Raw genomic sequence first — 17,852 nt, 5'->3', positions numbered from 1 at the left:
AATATCACTGGAAAAAGAAGGGATATGATCAGGCAAGTGTTTTAGGACCTGCATTAATATATGAAACGCTTTCCAGTGCTGGAGAGACCTAAGCAGACCTGAAAACAGACACGGATGTTGCGTTGTTTCTGTTCCATACATGAGTAACATTGGTTTTGAGTGTGTACTGCTGGTGACTAACAACAAACACTTGCTTGTATATACTCTTCCTTGTCATTTGTTCGTCATTTTCGCTTTATTTTTCGCAGAGCTTTATCTTGCTTCGCTTCTGCTATGAAAAAGATACATCCACTCTTGCATTGCGTGTTCGTGCATTTTGGGGGTGGAGCAATACAAGAAGGGGTATGTTTGGGTTGATTTCAAATATCAACAGTGTTCAACAGCGATTCTCAGAAATCACTTTCTGCACTATTAAGTAAATTGTGTGCATGATATACAGTACTGTGCAAAAGTCTTAGGCATGTTAATATCCCCACCCCAAAAATGTCCCCAAAAATGGTTTTAAGTCAGTTATTTATATCTTTTGCTGTAGTGTGTCAGTAGGAACTATCAGTTTACATTTCTAAACATTATTTTTGCCATTAATTGTTATAATCCAGTGACAATTCTGTATGCACAAGGAGTCAGACAACAGCCGGTATGATCTGATCTCACCATCATCGAGTCCATCTGTGATTACATGAAGAAACAGAAAAAACTGAGACAGACTAAATCCAGAAGAACTGCGGGAACGTCTCCAAGATGCTTGAAGAAACCTTCCTGCAAAGCTACAGTACTGTGAAAAGTACTGGCACTTGTGTTAAAATGCTGTAAAGTGAGAATGCTTTCAAAAATAAAATCACAAATTGAATTTATTTATGATTTAACTTCTATTAACAAATCCAAATCAATATTTGGTGTAACGACCCTTTGCGTTTAAAACGGCTTTTGTCCAGGTACACTTGCGCATAGTTTTTCAGGTAGCTTTGCAGGAAGGTTTCTTCAAGCATCTCGGAGACGTTCCCGCAGTTCTTCTGGATTTAGTCTGTCTCAGTTTCTTCTGTTTCTTCATGTAATCACAGACGGACTCGATGATGGTGAGATCAGATCATACCGGCTGTTGTCAGATTCCTTGTGCATACAGAAATCTCACTGGATTATTACAATTAATGGCAAAAAGAATGTTTGGAAATGTAAACTGATAGTTCCTACTGACACACTACAGCAAAAGATATGAATAACTGACTTAAAACCATTTTTGGGGACATTTTTGGGGTGGGGATATTAACATGCCTAAGAATTTTGCACAGCACTGTAAGCCGTTCCCTCGTTTTACTAAATCATGTGCACAATATAATAATTTGTTCCCTTGATTTATATCGAGGTAATGAATAATTATATTGAACGTCCGATTTACTTAAAAAGAGGGAACGAATTAGTAAATCATGGCCACGATTTACTAAAAGGAGAGAATGAATTCTTAATTTGTGGCCACGATATAGGCCTATTTATATTTTCTGTATGTCATGTGCAGGGCTACAACATAGCAGAAATAAAAATAAAAAAAAGTTATATGCTATTCTATTTAATGTCTCACCGAGGTAGTTATCGTCCTCTGGTTTCCCTGAGTAGCTGTGTTGTCTCACATCTATGTTTGTAGCACCACTGGGAATTCGCACCACAACATTGTAGCCTGTAAAAAAAAAGCAGAAATCAATAAAATATTCTTCCTAAAATATTATTGTTCTTTTATTCTGAAATTGGGCTGAAGTGCATGGAACTGAAGTGAATCAAACAGATTTTGAACTAAGCTACTCTGGGTTACTTTGACTGACATAAACAGAACTGTACTAAACTGACAGCCTGTAACACCTACCATAATGCACTATGTTGAATGTTCCTGCAACAGTCTTGCAAGATGAGTTGTCCCCACCACACACCCCACACTTATCTCTCCTGGCCTTGGAATTCAACACATGGTCGCATCCTGCTTGCTGTAGAAACAGGATGTGGAATTAGTTCAGAGGACACTTGAACAGGATTATACAGGAATATTCCTTCAGATCATGCAGGATATTTATTGATTTAAGTTGCATACACACACACAAATGCACCTACCCTGCACAGACCCTGAACACAGATGTCGTTGGTGTCAGGCCCACACTGTGTGCCATCAATAACTCTGTCCCTGAGTTGGTAGTAAGCTGTGCTGCCCGCCACACGACAGAATAGCTTACAGCGATCCTTCATCAGAACTACATCACACAGAGACATCAGAGAGAGAGAGAGAGAGAGAGTTAATACAGTCTGACCTCAACCCTACTGTATTTAGGACATTGATAATATGTTTCTCATCACAGCTTTGTACAACGCAATTATCAAGTTAATTGAAATTTAATTGTGTTTGGTAATTTGATTTTGAAAGTATATATGGAACCTTTCAAATCATCATCGTTTCTCAAATCATGAGGGAATTCTAGGGACTTGTTTAATATGGGTTATACATACCGAAGGCAATTATGTACTGGTTTAACACTATGTTTAAACTAAAATAAAATTAAGAAACGTATTCTATAGGGACACCCTCAACAAATCCTGAGGCCAAATGAGCAGAGACTACTGGAAAACATCAAGTGAGAAATGTGCAGTGTTATTTTAATATTATTTATATACTATTATAGTATTTATACATGTTTTTAATTAACTTTTTGTATTTTTATATGTTAGTTTTAGCAATTTTGTCGGTTTGTCATTTTTATTATTATTATTATTTTAAATTGAATTTTTTTTTTTTTTTTTTTTTAAGTTTTATGATTTCATTTATTTTAATGAACAAAAACAATTGTTTAAGTGTTTTTATTTTAGTTAACAATAAAACTGGAAACATATTATTCTATTAAAGGGATTAATATTCCCCCAAGTGAGTTCACCCAAAAATCAAAGTCTGACATTATTTGCTCAGTACATACAGTACAACACAAAAGGAATTTTTTTTAATAATCCTAACGCGGCTCTTACAACATGTCTGTTAAGCTCCCAAATTACAAAAAAGTGCCATAAATGTTGCTCAAAACTACTTTCAGACCGATATTTCAAAAGTATTATTCACTGAAAGTCTTCTTCTCCATTGAACGGTTAACTCTGTTAACTGCTGTTATCGGATTATTGAATCAGTGTGTTGAACTTATAAACCGGATCATTGAACAAATCATTCTTTTGAGAGGTTTCTTTCAATTGATTCGTTTCTAAAACCAGACTGAACAATTTGTTCATGCATCAGATTTTTCATAAGTTTACTGGTGATAAAAATTATTTTGTGGTCTGCGTTTGGTGTTTTGTTTTTGTCTTTTCTGGAAGCTTAACAGACATCGTCACTATAATCTGTCATTGTTTGAAAAATACCTGCATGTATATTCTTCAAGACATAATTTTGTGTTCCACAGAAGAATGTTTTACAGGTTTGTAACGACATGACAGTAAGAAATTAATTTTTGTTGACATTTTTATGAAAACTGTCCTTTTAATTTGTTTTTTTAAACAGCCCATGATGTTCCAGTTGCAATCATTGGACTGAATGCCTTACTTCCGCTATACTTTGGCACCCAGCGGACATTTGGAGGTAGACCATTGATGTTGAAGTGTAACCCATCAAAGTTGGCACACTGTTCCTCCCTGAAGTCTTTCTTTTGCTTGGAGCATGGCTCAGAGTTACAGGAACGAAATTTCATCCTTCGTCCAACACAATACTTTCCCCCATTTCTGGGCCTAAATATCATAAAAACACACAATCAGAGCACATGGTCACATTGGGAAAACTTTATTACAAAATCCTTTCAAAGTCCCTTCTGTTTTCTTGATTATGTTTCTGTTCAACTGCAATTTAAACAGAGCAAAGCCTGCTGTCAACCCAAGTGCACTTTTGAAGAATATTCTTTTTTAAAAAGGATTTGCTGCTGCCATTTGTCAGGGAACATTGAGAAACCTGGTGCCAATTCACAGTCCATTGAGGATGCTAGACTACAAAGAGCGGCAGCTTACACGGGTCGGTTGCACTCGCGCACAGCGATCTTGATTCCCCCTCCGCAGGTCCTTGAGCATGTGCCAAAGGGACTCCACACGCCCCAGGCCCCCTCTATTGGAACGGAATCATGCTCTTTAGGGATGCACAGGCCATGTTTACAATGCTGCAAGAGGAGAAAACAGAGAAAAGATGATTGCAGAATCAGTCATGACTGCCACTAACTAGAATGACGAAGAATGCTGTTGATACACAGACAACATGATTCAATTCAAAGTCTCTTTTGTTTCACTCAAAAGCACTCCTTGTCCAGCATCTGGTTGGCTGAGTTGTTTAATTTCAACAAACTTTTTAGTCATTCGGAACAAAATGACACTTATTACACTTATGCATTTGGCAGATGCTTTTATCCAAAGAGCATTGCATTCAAGGTGCACATTTACATTTTTTATCAGTTCTCGCTTGCTCGATGGTGTTTTAAGCCCCCAATGGCTCCTTAGAGGCAGCTAACCCTACCCTCAACCTTAAACCTACCCATCCCCTCGCTGCCTGGAAGGCGCCGTTGGGGGCATAAAACACCAAAGACCGTTCTCGCTTTCCCATAAAGTGGACCCCATGATATCGGCATTGATAGCACTGTTAAGTCATTTAGTTTGTTTTCTTAATCATACAAATCCCTTTCATATGATTCATATCAGCATTTTCAGGTGCAACAAACTTCACGGAGCGAAGCATCAAGCTAAAGCACTACACTGCCATTTCATTGCAAATGGGTCAAGCTTTGATTTAAAACAGTTTCACCCAATGATTACCAGACAATCCACATATATTGGGTGGTCCCATTGTTAAAATCAAAACAAGATGCAAGATACTGATTCTATATCTAGATAAATTGAGTTGCATGATACCACAGCAAAGTCATTCCATATGAATTCAGCCATATGACATTCAGAGAAAAAACTAAGCATTTGCAGCAAGTTAGTGTTGAGATACCTAGCAACCTTGTAAAACTGCCCTTTTGTGATGCTATCTGCAACGCTTTTCATATGGAGGTCATGAGAGATGCAATGCTGTTTACAATCATTACCACTGCATAATTCTGACTAGAGTTCACAATCTGGGAAACATTGTAAAACAAGGGCAAAAACAAAGCAATATATCAGTGTGGACGAGTGTCACTGTGGAAGTGATTTGGTCGCTATTTGGAGGAAATATGTGCTTGAAGTTACATAGAAGAATCTGCTTTTCATCTGCTTTGCAACTCCAACATGTGCAGAAATATAATGTGTTTATTGCATGAAGTTCTTTCAAGAGACATAATGAGTATATGTCATGGTATTGAAATTAAACAAAACTATTAACATACTGCAAACTGTCCACAAGCAACCAGCCTTGTTTCATAATAGGAAAAGCTAGAGGGATAATCCACCCAAAGATGAAAAATATAACTTCAGAAACTAAAATGATTTCTTCATGTTGTTCCAAAACTGTATAACTTTCTTTCTACTTCGCAACATATTTTTGGAAGGTATTCAAAGATTTTTTGGGGAATGTTGGGGTCCAAACAACACTGGAGCCTGTTGACTTTCATTGTACAGACAAAAAAACAAAAACAAAAAAACAACGCTGAGACATTTTTCTAAATATCTTCTTGTATGCTCCACAGAAGAAATACAGGTCAAACAGGTTTGGAACGACATGATGGTCAGTAAATGATGACAGTTTTAATTTTTGAGTGACCTGTTCCTTTAAATAATACCAAATGTGTTCCAAGAAATGAGGGGATTTCAGATCTTTATGTTTGTTATTTAACAACACTTTTTTTTTTTTACACTCGTTGACAAGGGCTGATCGCTGGGGTCCCATTCTGTTTCACTGAATCAGAACCCTTGCCACATTCCAAAAAAAGGGGTTGAATAGCTCTAACACAATTCCAAACACTGTACATGTTGCTGTAAATTTAGTTTTCTGAAGTGCTTGCCTTTCCTGGAGAGCACTCTGTCCCATCAGCCCATGGCATGTGTTGGGTCCGGCAGCCACGCTGGACTCCTTCTGGACTGGTGCACCACAATCTCCGGCACTGTGTCTGCACAACATCCAAACACTTAAATGTTAGCTTTAACATCTTACACACAAAATTTGTAATGATGCCTGTTTTCTGCACATGTAACATGCTTTAAAAGTCACTTATTTAAAAACAGGTCCATGAATTATTTCAGAATAGATAATACACACTAGAAGATGTCCATGTCAGTATGTTATGCAATTCCTTGAGGGATCTTCTCACCATATATGGGCACACCTGTGTTCCAGGCCCAAATATCAGCTCACATTGTTTATTGACGCTATATATCTGTCCAGGCAGCTGCTGGGACAAACTGTATGGCCTAGAAACCGGCTCATCGAGCAAACACTCACCATACCCTGTGCTAATGAGAAATGATAAACGAATGAGCTGAAAGAAAACAAAACAAACAAGAGACAAACAACAGAAATCTTCTCAGTAGGTGATCGAACACAAAAAAAAAAGAGATTCTGTTCCGTTTGCTACAGATGACGTTGTTTCCGTCTCAATTGAGAATGTTTAGAAGAAAACAAATGTATGCCCAAGCTGGACTTTAAACATTCGGTGGTGCTCAACTTCAAGAGTCCAAGCCAACATCACAGGCTCAATAACAACCTGTCACTACGCAGTGTAAAAGGGGTTTACATACTCGAGGAACTCTGTGATGTATTTTCGACTACATTTGGACCACATCCAAGGATTGGTGTAATAGTTGAGCGTAGGGGCCATCACATGTTGCTGGTTCTTGACTCCATCCTCTTTGCATTTGTTACTGTCATCGTGAGGCATGTTGAACCTGAGGGCATGATTGAAAACACACACATGCGCACACACAAACAGGACAAGACGATGAGCAGGTTCAGGACACATGTACTGTGATCCACACAGTATCTGTAAGACTGACCAATATCAGGTATTTTCACATTTGTACTATGACCCTATGAAAAAGCCAGTAGAGAGAAGTAGTGACAGGCTGATATATTCGGCAAGCTGATTAATTGGCAGTCAATTTAGAAAAAAATTATAATAAACCCATCATTTAAAAAAAAAAAAATTAATATTATGCAGGATAACTGATTAATATATTTGATAAAACAACATTTGTTCTAGATACATTTTAAAATAAAAATTCAATAGAATCAATCATTTTAAATACTACAAGTGAATTTAAGCATCACAACATTATGATGTACAGTATGTAGTATGGATATTCATGTTGAGATTTGCTAACGATTACATTTATCAGTGTTATTAAATAGTTTTTAGAGATTTTAAAGATTAACTTTAGTTATAAAAAGTGTTAGATGACATCGAAGGTAATCTAAATGTAAAAATTTGCATGAACAATTAAATATCCAATACCATAAAGGATAAAAAAAATAGGTATTGTAAATATTTTTTCCAAATCTTTAGTAAATATAGTTTTGGAGACAAATTATATTGGAGAGAGGTGGTGTGCATGGCATTACACTGTACAGCACCAGGACTAAATCCGTACTCAAGCGCACGGCACTGATGTCACCACCTGCCACCGGATAAGAATGGAATTCAAAAAGGGAGTTCTTTTAGAGGTAATTTTTCTTATGACTGTACATGCGAATTTGGTGTAGATGCATTTGCCAATATTGTGGGATAAACGATAGCCTTTAAATGAGGATGTTAGCCAAGCTATGACTGAAATAGGTAACATCATGAGACCGTTGTATGTGCCATGGTATAATTTATTTAGATTATTTAATATTTACCTTTAAGACTCTATTAAGCTAAAAAAACACAGAGTATAACTGAGTAGTTTAGTCATTTCTGCAAAAGACCTTGAGAAGTTGCATATCAGACACAGACACACTGTTATCAAACTGTACAAAAGGCAATGACATCTCCCCCAAACATCCAAAAATGAAAGAAACACTACTAATGTTTTAAAGATAATGTAGTTCTCGGTATAATAAAAGCTCCTCTCAAGCAAAGTCCATATGACAAATAGCATTTATAATGCAGGTGATATTACAGGCACAAAAAGTCTTTGGACACTTAAGCCACACTTAAAACTTAAAAATTCCTAACTATCATTGTGCTACATAGCAAAACAACAAACAAAGTGGCATAAAGCACATTTATGAAGCAAAACATTTCACAAAAACAGTACTCACACATGGCCAAGCTCATGAGCGATGGTGAAAGCAGTACTGAGTCCATTATCCTCATTAATACTGCAACTTCTATAGGGATCACAAACTGTACCCAGCTCAGCAAGACCTAAAAATGCATGAGAGAACACAAAACTAAAGGAATATCAATCATAGCTGTTGCTGTAATTGCCATCGTCAACATCATCCTCATTGTCAGCTTCAATAGGATCATAATCACTCTTTTCACACAAAGATTTACCTAAAGTGTCACACTTGTCCCGTGCTCGACAGATGTCCTGCCTAAAAAAATAGAACAAGGCTTTACAAATGCTTTACAAGTACTTGGATACCATTTTATATCACATGTGTCCATGCTGTTAATTGCATTCTACTTTCTGCCTTTGTAGCCTTGAAAAGTGTAACCCAATTTGAAAAGTTGTTGCACCATAAATAATTTAAAAAATACAAGTTCTAAACCCTCTCATAAAATCTCTTTCACCTTGTGATTAGGATGGCAGTGTCGTGATGTGAGTGATGGTTGTCATCCAGGTGGTTCTGACTCTGCTGCCATATGCAGAAGTTTTTCAAAGTGGCTTGTGCATTGAAAGAGATAGTGGGACCATCCTGCAGAAGAATAGAGACAGGTGATGCTGAAACATTTGAATACATTTACCCTTACAGAAATAATTAGGGCTTAACTGTAAAGAACTACTTAAGCACATTTAAAAGAGGTCTTAATGCTGAACTCTTACCAGCTCATTCTTTATAATGACCAATTTCACAATAACAATGTTAATCAGGTTTCCAATGCTGGGATCCTTATAGATGGAGGAAACCTGAGTGAGAGAATACAGACAATTGAAATTCATTGTCAAAGCTTCTAATTACTTCTCAAATTACTTGCCCGAGAGAGTTTCAACCATTTAAACTTATATCTGGCCGGTTTTGGCCTTTATCCCATAGTTCTTAATATAATACAGTTTTACAGTATACTGTAATGTTATATATGGTATATTACATTATAATATACACTCTTGCCCTAAGCCTCCAAATTGACTCCATCACCAAAAAAAAAAAAACCTTGGTCTTGAACCACCACTGCAAGGGTCTCATGTACAGGAGTATCACATTGGACACGGCTGCCATGAGTTCCAACAGCCTTTGAAACTGTTTCACACTGACGGCCTGGCCTAGCCTGATTCTGCTCACCACTGAGAGAACCGACTCGATACGAGCAGAAATCAGTCGTGCCTGCATGGTAACCGAGTCCCAAACTACTTCTAGAAAAGTTGTCCTCTGAACTGGAGAAAGCATACTCTTCTTGGAGTTCAGTCATAGCCTCAAACGCCTTATGTGGGCGAGGACAACTATTAATAACCAGTCATCGATGCAATTGAGTACACAGATGCCCTGGAATCTCAAAGGAGCCAGAGTTATATCCATGCACTTTGTGAATGTGCGGGGAGACAATGCTAGGCCGAACGGAAGAACCCGATACTGGTAAGCTTCGACCCCGAAAGGGAACCTCAGGAACTTACTTTGTTTGAGAAAGGATGGAAATATGGAAGTATGTGTCCTTTAGGTCTATCATGTTAAACCAGTCCTCGGATCTGATTTGAGTCACAATAAGAGGAATCGTCAACATTTTCAACCTGTATCTCCACAGAGTAAGGTTTAACTGACTTAGATCTATGATGGGACGCAACCCCCCATCCTTCTTTGTAACTATGAAGTACCGGCTGTAGAACCGAGACCCTCTCTCAGAAGGAGGAATACGCTCTATGGCCTCATTCGCCAAGAGAGGCTGAACTTCCTGTTCCAGCACCTGAGTCTGCTCAGGGCCCACTACCGTAGATAACACCCCGTCGAATCTTGGTGGTCGAGAACCGAACTGGATTCTGTACCCCTTTTCTATTGTACACAGGACCTATTGAGACACATTTGGTAGAAGTTTTCACACTGCTGATCAATTGGCAGATCGATTTCCTGAGGGCTCCATGGAGGAGCGGGTACACCCGAGCTTGAGAGAGCTCGCCCTCAGAGGCCTGAGACTGGAGTCAGGACCTCTTCCCTGAAGCATTCCTCAAGAGAATGAGGAAGCTTAGGGCGAGAATGCTGTCTCAACCCCCAAGCTTGTTGAGGGGGGGCTCGAGAAGCAACACTTTCCTTCTGTTGCTTTCAATGTGAGGAGCTGTAGGCTTGTGGCTAGGGCTGCTCCCTGCCATATTTGTGAAGGCATGCACCAGCCTGACCTGCTATCATGTAAGCCTTGCCCACCAGAGATGATGAAAAGGGCTGGGCCTGTCTCAAACTCCTCCGTATGCTCCATGTGCGACCCCCATGATCTAAGCCGCCGCATCGCGGCAGACGCGGGACCCGAACCATGGGGGGCATGAACCTGGCCATTCTCATCAAAGAGGGCCAGGCAGGAGTGGAGCGTTCTTAATGGGAGAATGGGAAAAATGTTTCTTGGCCATTGAGAACTAGCTTGTGCTGCCAGGTCCTGCTGAGAATGCAGCCTTTGCCAAGATCAAAATATAGGTCATCTAACCTCCCTGTGAGTTCCAACGAAAAAACATCTAAAGCATGCTGTGAATGCAACATACCTGATTTTATTTGTTTTATATTCACATTCATCAAGTCTGTCAGACACATTCACCCCATGCTAATGATCTGTCACATAGACCTAAAGCATCAGACACAGACCCATCAAAGCAGAAGACTATTGATAACTAGGCGGAACTTACTATGGACATCAGTGTAAGAATGTAGTGCTGAAGGTTGCTTCCATGATGTTCCACCATCTTGCTGTCTGCCACAACCATGACTTCAACAAAACGGGGGTAGGAGAGGAAACGCTTTGATCTCCGGTGTGGCTTGGAGTCACTGCTTTCATTAGCGGAGTTGTGCTTGTTTTCTGAGGAGGGGAAGGGGGCAGAGAAGAGCCTGGAATTAAGAGTCTCCAGGTCGGACAGCATGCTTGAGGGCAACTTTCTCTTCAGTCTGTTCCTGTGTCTGTGATGTGGCTCTATGTGTCCTGGAATGAAGGAGGAGAACAATACAAATAATATGTTAAATACTACTAAAATAATTTGTATTATATAAACTGTTCTATATATAGGAAATAATATCACAGGGTGATGTCCAGTGATAACCAGAATCTAAGGAGGATTTATCATGATCTACTGTATATTAGATGATCAGATGGACTGTAGAAAGTGGCAAACCTCCATCAATTGAACATACAAATCTCTTTTGAACTTTCTATTCTATTCAAAAGAAATGCGCCACAAAAATATTAAGCAACACAACTGTTTTCAACATTGATAATAATAAATGTTTCTTGAGCACCAAAAATCAGCATATTAGAATGATTTCTAAATGATCATGTGACACTGAAGACGGGAGTATTGATGCTTAATATTCAGCTTTGCCATCACAGGAATAAATTACATTACATTCTTCCACTAGAAAAAAAGAATGCCACAATGGAGTTTTCAATAAAAATCATGCGATCTAAAAAAAAAAAAAAGTTCTCCTCCCAGCACTTTTGGGGGCCAAACTTTTCCATTACATAACACAATACCAAACTCAAAAAACAATGCTGCCATTGAGTGTTCTTGATACATAGCACTGTGCATTAGCCCTATCTAAATTTATTTTTGTAATATTACATTTCCAAACACTTAAAACTGGCATTGCTTTACTACAATGCAGCTCACCACGTGGCTTTCATGGTATTGTGCCTCTTGAGTTTCCTTATCTTCAAGCTACAGGAAGTGCAAGAGTCAACAGGATTTTGAGGCAGTAAACTAAGATTGGACTGATACCAAGAACTTCCAATGATTTTTCATGTTCCACTGACTTCTACTCAATGACATTTGAAAACAGAAAAGCAAAGGATGTAAAAGATACCATGAATGTTATACTATGAGTATTTTAATGCCAATAGCTATGTTTCCAGTCAAGGTTGCGAATTGAACTTATATGCAAAATTGGAATATTGCATAAAACATTTGCAAATTAAGCAGTGTTTCCATTTCATGTTCAAGAGAACAAAATCCTCACTTCATGGGAAATTGGTACAAAATATATATAACAAAAATGGAAGCTGCTGCAATCGGGGAAGCCACTGTGGCTATTTTTTCCTACTTTATGAATGACTTGCGTCTCAGAGCGCACAGAAGAAATGCCTGCTGTTTGTGAATGCAATTAATTGAGACACTTCTGGGAGGTCATTATACCAAATAATTCTGATGACAGACTTTGCCTCAGACATTTTAGAATGATGAAATCAACATTTGAGATGCTGTTCAATGAAATTTGTCTGCTATTTACTGCAGTTATCCAATCACATCCACTGTTGAGACAAAGTCACTTGAGTTTTTTGTTGCGCATTGGAGGGATTTTTTCAGTAAATGTGTTTCCATCATAGTTTATGTGCATGCCTTCTTATCGGATAAAAAAATTATCCGCCTCAACTGAGCGCATATGATTTTTGTGCTCATTTTTAGAGTTTTTTATGTGTATCTTGGTGTTTCCATCCAGCGTTTTTTAATGCAATATATCCGAAAATGTGCATACAAATACTGTAGGTGGTATACTGTAAGCTCATATACTTATAGCATATCTGTTTCCATGTCTAGTGTGGTTGTGACACACTCATATAACCATGGTCATATTTAGATTTACAGAATTGTAACTGGGTAAATTAGTTATGAGTTAACATACCATTTTCATAGCTACACAAAAACAATGTGGTAATAATTTAATGATTCTTATTTTGAAAAAGAGGACATAATGCACTTTTTCAAAGTTTTAATTTAGTTTTTAGGGTCTACTAAAATAGGTTTATGCTTAAATGTTCCTCTCTTCCTTCTCTTCTGTCATAACAATCTGTTTACAGTAGTTCCTGTTTCTAAGCCCCTCCTTCCGATAAGAGCAATGTGCTCTGACTGGTCGGCTGGACCAGTGTGTTGTGATTGGTCAACTACTTCAAGCATGTTTCGGAAATGTCAAGATCCAGTACAGTATCTAATGTTGAATTTCTGTTAATGTGACTACTACCATCATTGGTTTGCTTTAATGTTTAAAATATATCTAATGATTGTCATCTTAAAACTTTCCCACTCAAAATGTAGGACTTAGGTGTATTCCTGCTTACCTGAAGTTTCACATGCTGTCAGATCATCCACACTCTTTTTTGAGACATCTTTTCTGTACACGACATGAGGTTTGATGTGTTCTTCTTCAAAATGTTCACCATTGTAGCTGTGAAGGGGCTCCACAAAAAACTCCCCTTCTGGTGACCTGAAAGTGCCAAGCTAAAACAAACAACAACAATGTTTAAATTGGTCCATGGCCAGTGAAATCTATGCACACATAGTGTGTGACTGTAAATTGCCCTTACAACTTCCCCCTAAGATTTTATTTACGTACAAACCCTAAGTGGCTGATGGAGTGATAAAGAAAACATACATTGCATGCATATCAGTATACTGGCCTCTGGGGGGTAATGAATGCAGAATGTGGTTGATAACTCGGAAAATTCTGCTACATTTGCAAATGTTCCCCCTTTATTATCAAGAAGAAACATACTAAACAGTTTTGAGGCCGGTTATTATATATATATATATATATATATATATATATATATATATATATATATATATATATATATAAAGGATTTTAGACAAATTGTTTGTTTAAACCTGTATTGTATGAAGGGATACCAACTGGCCATCACGAACAAGCATGACTTAATTTACTTATAAAATATTGTGTGCATATAAACACCTGTGCAATAAATGTTTATGACATTAAAATGCCATATAATATATGATCTTTGCTACAGGCACTGTAAGCTAATGGGGGTGGTTGTGTAGTTGTTATCTAGACAGGTAACCCAAACGTCATAGGTTCAAACCCTGAAAGAATGATATTTTGTATCAGATTCGTGACAATTTCCCCAAAATGTAAGTTAAATCAGTTCTTTCTATATTTCATGGTTTTCAATGAAAATCTACAGCTCCCATGATAGCACATTTCAAAACAATAGACTTATATTGATCATTGTTTTCTGACAATGTTTTCTGAAATCTAGCCAGGATTGGGTGTTTGTTAAGGGGACATATAGACCTAACTAATAAGTTTATGAGTTTGTGTCCTCCGTCGATACTCAATTGTTAAAGAGATTTTTAAATTGTTAAATGGAGATCTTTTCAATGAATATTTGCAGGTAAATGCCACCATTATGACGGTGTTTCTCCATTGACGGCTATTCAAAAACATCAAAAGAAGAGTTACCATATATTCTTACGAATCTTTTTTTTTTAAACATAAATTGTATTTATGTTAAGGTAAGTATTTCATTATGTTATAGCAGATGTCTTACCAGTAACAGATTGTTTTGGAGGGCTCCTAATAGTGTTAAATAATTATTATTATTTTCTCTCTGTTTGCAGAAACAAGTGATCAGTGAAATCACAAATGTTCCTGGAACTGAGACAGCCAATCGTCTACTAGCCTACTTTCTTTCAGTCTACTTTCTAAAACATTTTCAGCAGGGAGATGTAAATTCATTTCAGTGTTGTTTCGTGTAGCCTAAATGATAGGTTCTTAATTAACTAAATCATGCCTTTATGCAACAGACTGTATTATGACAAATGACATTAGTTCTTCACTTTTCATTTTTTTTTCTATTTAAGTGTTTTTATTGGAATGGTTTAGACTTTGAGCAAGCATTGCTGGGATGTCAGGGACCACGTGACGACGAAAGAACCGCTGAATACATTTTTGAACAGGTTCTTTGAAAGAACCTATTCGAATCACTGCACTAGTTCCCACGACTGCTTTTGATCTGTGAGAAACGCTGTTACATGGCGCGAAATTACGTTCACATCAGCAAATGACATCTGAGTCCCATATATGGACTGCCGTTGACGTCAGCACTCTACTGCTACTATATGCCACTGATGAGTGTGCGTCACCAGCTCAAGTACAGCGCAATTTTGTAGTACGATCGATGATGTAGTAGCCTATACCAACAGGTTTGAGAAAATACTTTCTAACTGACCTGCCTCATGTAGCCTATACAACTAACTTGCACCACATTTCTGTTCAAGTAGGTGAGGTATTATACTGCAGCCTAATCACATACAAAAGATTAAGTAGCCTACATATGAACATTTGCAAAGTTTCCGAATGCTTACTGCTACCTTAATTGCATAAATTAGCCTGTGATAATGATAATCGTTATTATTAATATAGAGATAATAATAGTACGTCTTTTAAACTCACCAAACCGGAGCAGAGGCTGATTACTGCAGTATGGTCCTGCCCAGCGTTCACATGTCCTTTATAAAAGCAGTGCTGATACTCCGTGTCCTCCTCCCCCTCTTCTGAATTCTGACCTTCACTGGATGCTCCGAGTATCGTGACAGTGTAAACTGGGGCAATAAATCCCGACTCGAGCGTAAGGTTAAGGTAATAGTCCTGCCCAAAGGCAGATATTTGATAATAGACGTGTGGGGAGGTCCAATGATGGGAGATGTTGCCGGTTATTGGGTCGGTACTCCGCTTTCTCCTCTTGAAGTGCACGCCCGTTGGCAGTTTGTCACCGGCTTCATTCACTCTTGCCGGAGTTACAATCTCATACGCGCCAAACTGCGGTAATATCGCTGTGGACGAGAACAGAGATTTCAAATTCAGTAACAATGGATCATTTTATGAATGCCGTTTGCTGTGTAGGCTAATAATGAGCGTAAATTGCACGGCACCATCTAGGCTAACAGGTAAACTGAAGTGTAACAGGGTTGACAGTTTTACTATTTAAGTTAACGTAGCCAAGACTACAGTACAAGATAAACTACAATTAATTGAAAGACAATTTAATCGATATTTCTATAAAAATCTGCTTTTTAGTTATCAATAATCATGGTAACAGGGTTGACATTGTACTGATAAACATACAAAAGTGACGAAAGGGGATACCTTTTCATACTTTTGTTCACTTCTTGAAAACCAATGTTAAGAAATAAGTTTTTGTTACTCAAATTAGGGAAATATGAAGGTAACAGTGTTGATGCACACCCTAACAAAACTTCACGTCTTCTTTAATAATCCATCCATAGCCTATCCATGCAACAAATCGCAATCAAAACAGCTGCCATATTCTAACAGACTCCAACAGATTAATCAGGTGTCAGTCAGTTGACGTTTCAAACTATTACTCGAAGACTCTTCAGACTGCTCGCTATGAGCTCTGAAGCAAGCGAGGAAAGTCATTCATTCTCTGCTACTCAAGGTACTGAGTTGAATGAGAGCGAAAAGAGCTCTTACCTTTCTCTGAATTTCGCGGACTCCCTGTTGAAGTTAGTGCATTCATGAAATCAGAGAAAAATAGAAAAAAGCTTAGTCCCCAGAAGAACAAAACCATGATTGTCCACGTTAAGAGAAATGAATGCAAGCAAGCCCGAATACAGTATTCCGCTGTCCCTTGAAGCCGCGCTCAGCCGGGCTTTCTGCCGTACGGTTGGCACATTCAAAGCGTTTCTCCTCTACTTTACAGAAGTGACTTCCATGTCGCTAACAAGCGCTCGGTCGGAGCTCTTGGTTTGCATGCATAATAGCAGAAAGGGGGTCGATGCAACTGTGGTGGTCTCCAGTTTGCTGATTACTTTAGCCGAGACTTGGGCGTACTCTAAGAGACACCCCTCTCTTAGAAAGCCACTCCTGCCATATGTGTCGCTAATGTAGCGTGCAGACTAAACTTCTTTTCAAAACCACTAAACATATTACTCATAATGATCGTCCATACGTGCGTTATGTTCTTGTTCCAGCTTCAGATTGTGCTGTTAAACTATACGGTCAGTTAGATAAGCACACCGCTGCTTCTCACTTAAGTTAGTTCTTAGTCAAATTAATGTTCACGTTAATACAAGCAGCATTAAAATAAGTAAAAAGTCATTAAGTGGTAAACTTCGACTTTTAAAGAGTAATGAGGATGAGAGTAATGAGATTTTAACACCTGACCTGAAACAATCTTGAATAGAATATGACATTACTGGTGAAGTCCACTGAGGTTTCCCTATAGGACAACCCCTTGTATATGGTAATTTCCCTCTTTTTATTTTAAGCATTTGTGTCTGTCCCAAGACATATGTCCCATAAATATGCATTTATATGGATTTACTGGCATTTATATGACTGACAAGTGTTTTTCAGTGGCTAATGCTGATATCAGTGATTAGAAAGCAGGTTGGCCAAAGACTAATATATAATTCTGATATATGTGATATTATAACTTAAAGCAATTGAGATGCATCCCTATGCATTTTGCCTAATATTCACTTAAATATATATCAATAACAAATGTTACTTTGGACTCTAATTGCTAACATCCTAAGATCTTAAGAAGACTTTGATGAGCTGATTTATAAATCACGGCATAAACATCTTGGGTCGATACACATTGTTCCTTAAAGCCACAAACTCTTATACTGTAGGTATTCTCTATTTACAGTTAGGCTACACTATCTTCTCTGAAGTGACTATAAATCTGCCGCTTCATGGGATTCATTGGCTTATAGATTTGGACAAAGCAGAGTACACGGTTTTCCATTACAGCTATGTTTTAGGTTTAGATGAAAGGAGTTGGAGA

At 38.0% G+C, this 17,852-nt stretch overlaps 1 protein-coding gene across 1 annotated transcript in view; it reads right to left on the bottom strand.

Annotated features, from left to right (window-relative positions):
- adamts9 (ADAM metallopeptidase with thrombospondin type 1 motif, 9) overlaps nucleotides 1–16,841 on the bottom strand; it is a 33,652-nt gene extending 16,811 nt beyond the window's left edge. The window contains exons 1-16 of the mRNA XM_079857571.1: nucleotides 16,532–16,841; nucleotides 15,491–15,870; nucleotides 13,356–13,515; nucleotides 10,939–11,228; nucleotides 8,944–9,027; nucleotides 8,691–8,815; nucleotides 8,451–8,491; nucleotides 8,213–8,318; nucleotides 6,712–6,858; nucleotides 6,285–6,426; nucleotides 5,979–6,083; nucleotides 4,018–4,163; nucleotides 3,563–3,744; nucleotides 2,098–2,234; nucleotides 1,856–1,973; nucleotides 1,577–1,672 (exon numbers count right to left, since the gene is read on the bottom strand). Of these exons, the coding sequence (XP_079713697.1) occupies nucleotides 1,577–1,672; nucleotides 1,856–1,973; nucleotides 2,098–2,234; nucleotides 3,563–3,744; nucleotides 4,018–4,163; nucleotides 5,979–6,083; nucleotides 6,285–6,426; nucleotides 6,712–6,858; nucleotides 8,213–8,318; nucleotides 8,451–8,491; nucleotides 8,691–8,815; nucleotides 8,944–9,027; nucleotides 10,939–11,228; nucleotides 13,356–13,515; nucleotides 15,491–15,870; nucleotides 16,532–16,628 (2,356 nt within the window). The 5' untranslated portion in view covers nucleotides 16,629–16,841. The remainder of the gene's footprint in view (nucleotides 1–1,576; nucleotides 1,673–1,855; nucleotides 1,974–2,097; nucleotides 2,235–3,562; nucleotides 3,745–4,017; nucleotides 4,164–5,978; nucleotides 6,084–6,284; nucleotides 6,427–6,711; nucleotides 6,859–8,212; nucleotides 8,319–8,450; nucleotides 8,492–8,690; nucleotides 8,816–8,943; nucleotides 9,028–10,938; nucleotides 11,229–13,355; nucleotides 13,516–15,490; nucleotides 15,871–16,531) is intronic.
- Between the last annotated feature and the right edge of the window lie 1,011 nt (nucleotides 16,842–17,852).

This window comes from Squalius cephalus (assembly GCF_949319135.1).
Source record: "Squalius cephalus genome assembly, chromosome: 22".
Classification (NCBI taxonomy): domain Eukaryota; kingdom Metazoa; phylum Chordata; class Actinopteri; order Cypriniformes; family Leuciscidae; genus Squalius; species Squalius cephalus.
Note: the sequence above shows the minus strand (reverse complement) of the source record. Positions and strands in the feature narration are given on the sequence as shown.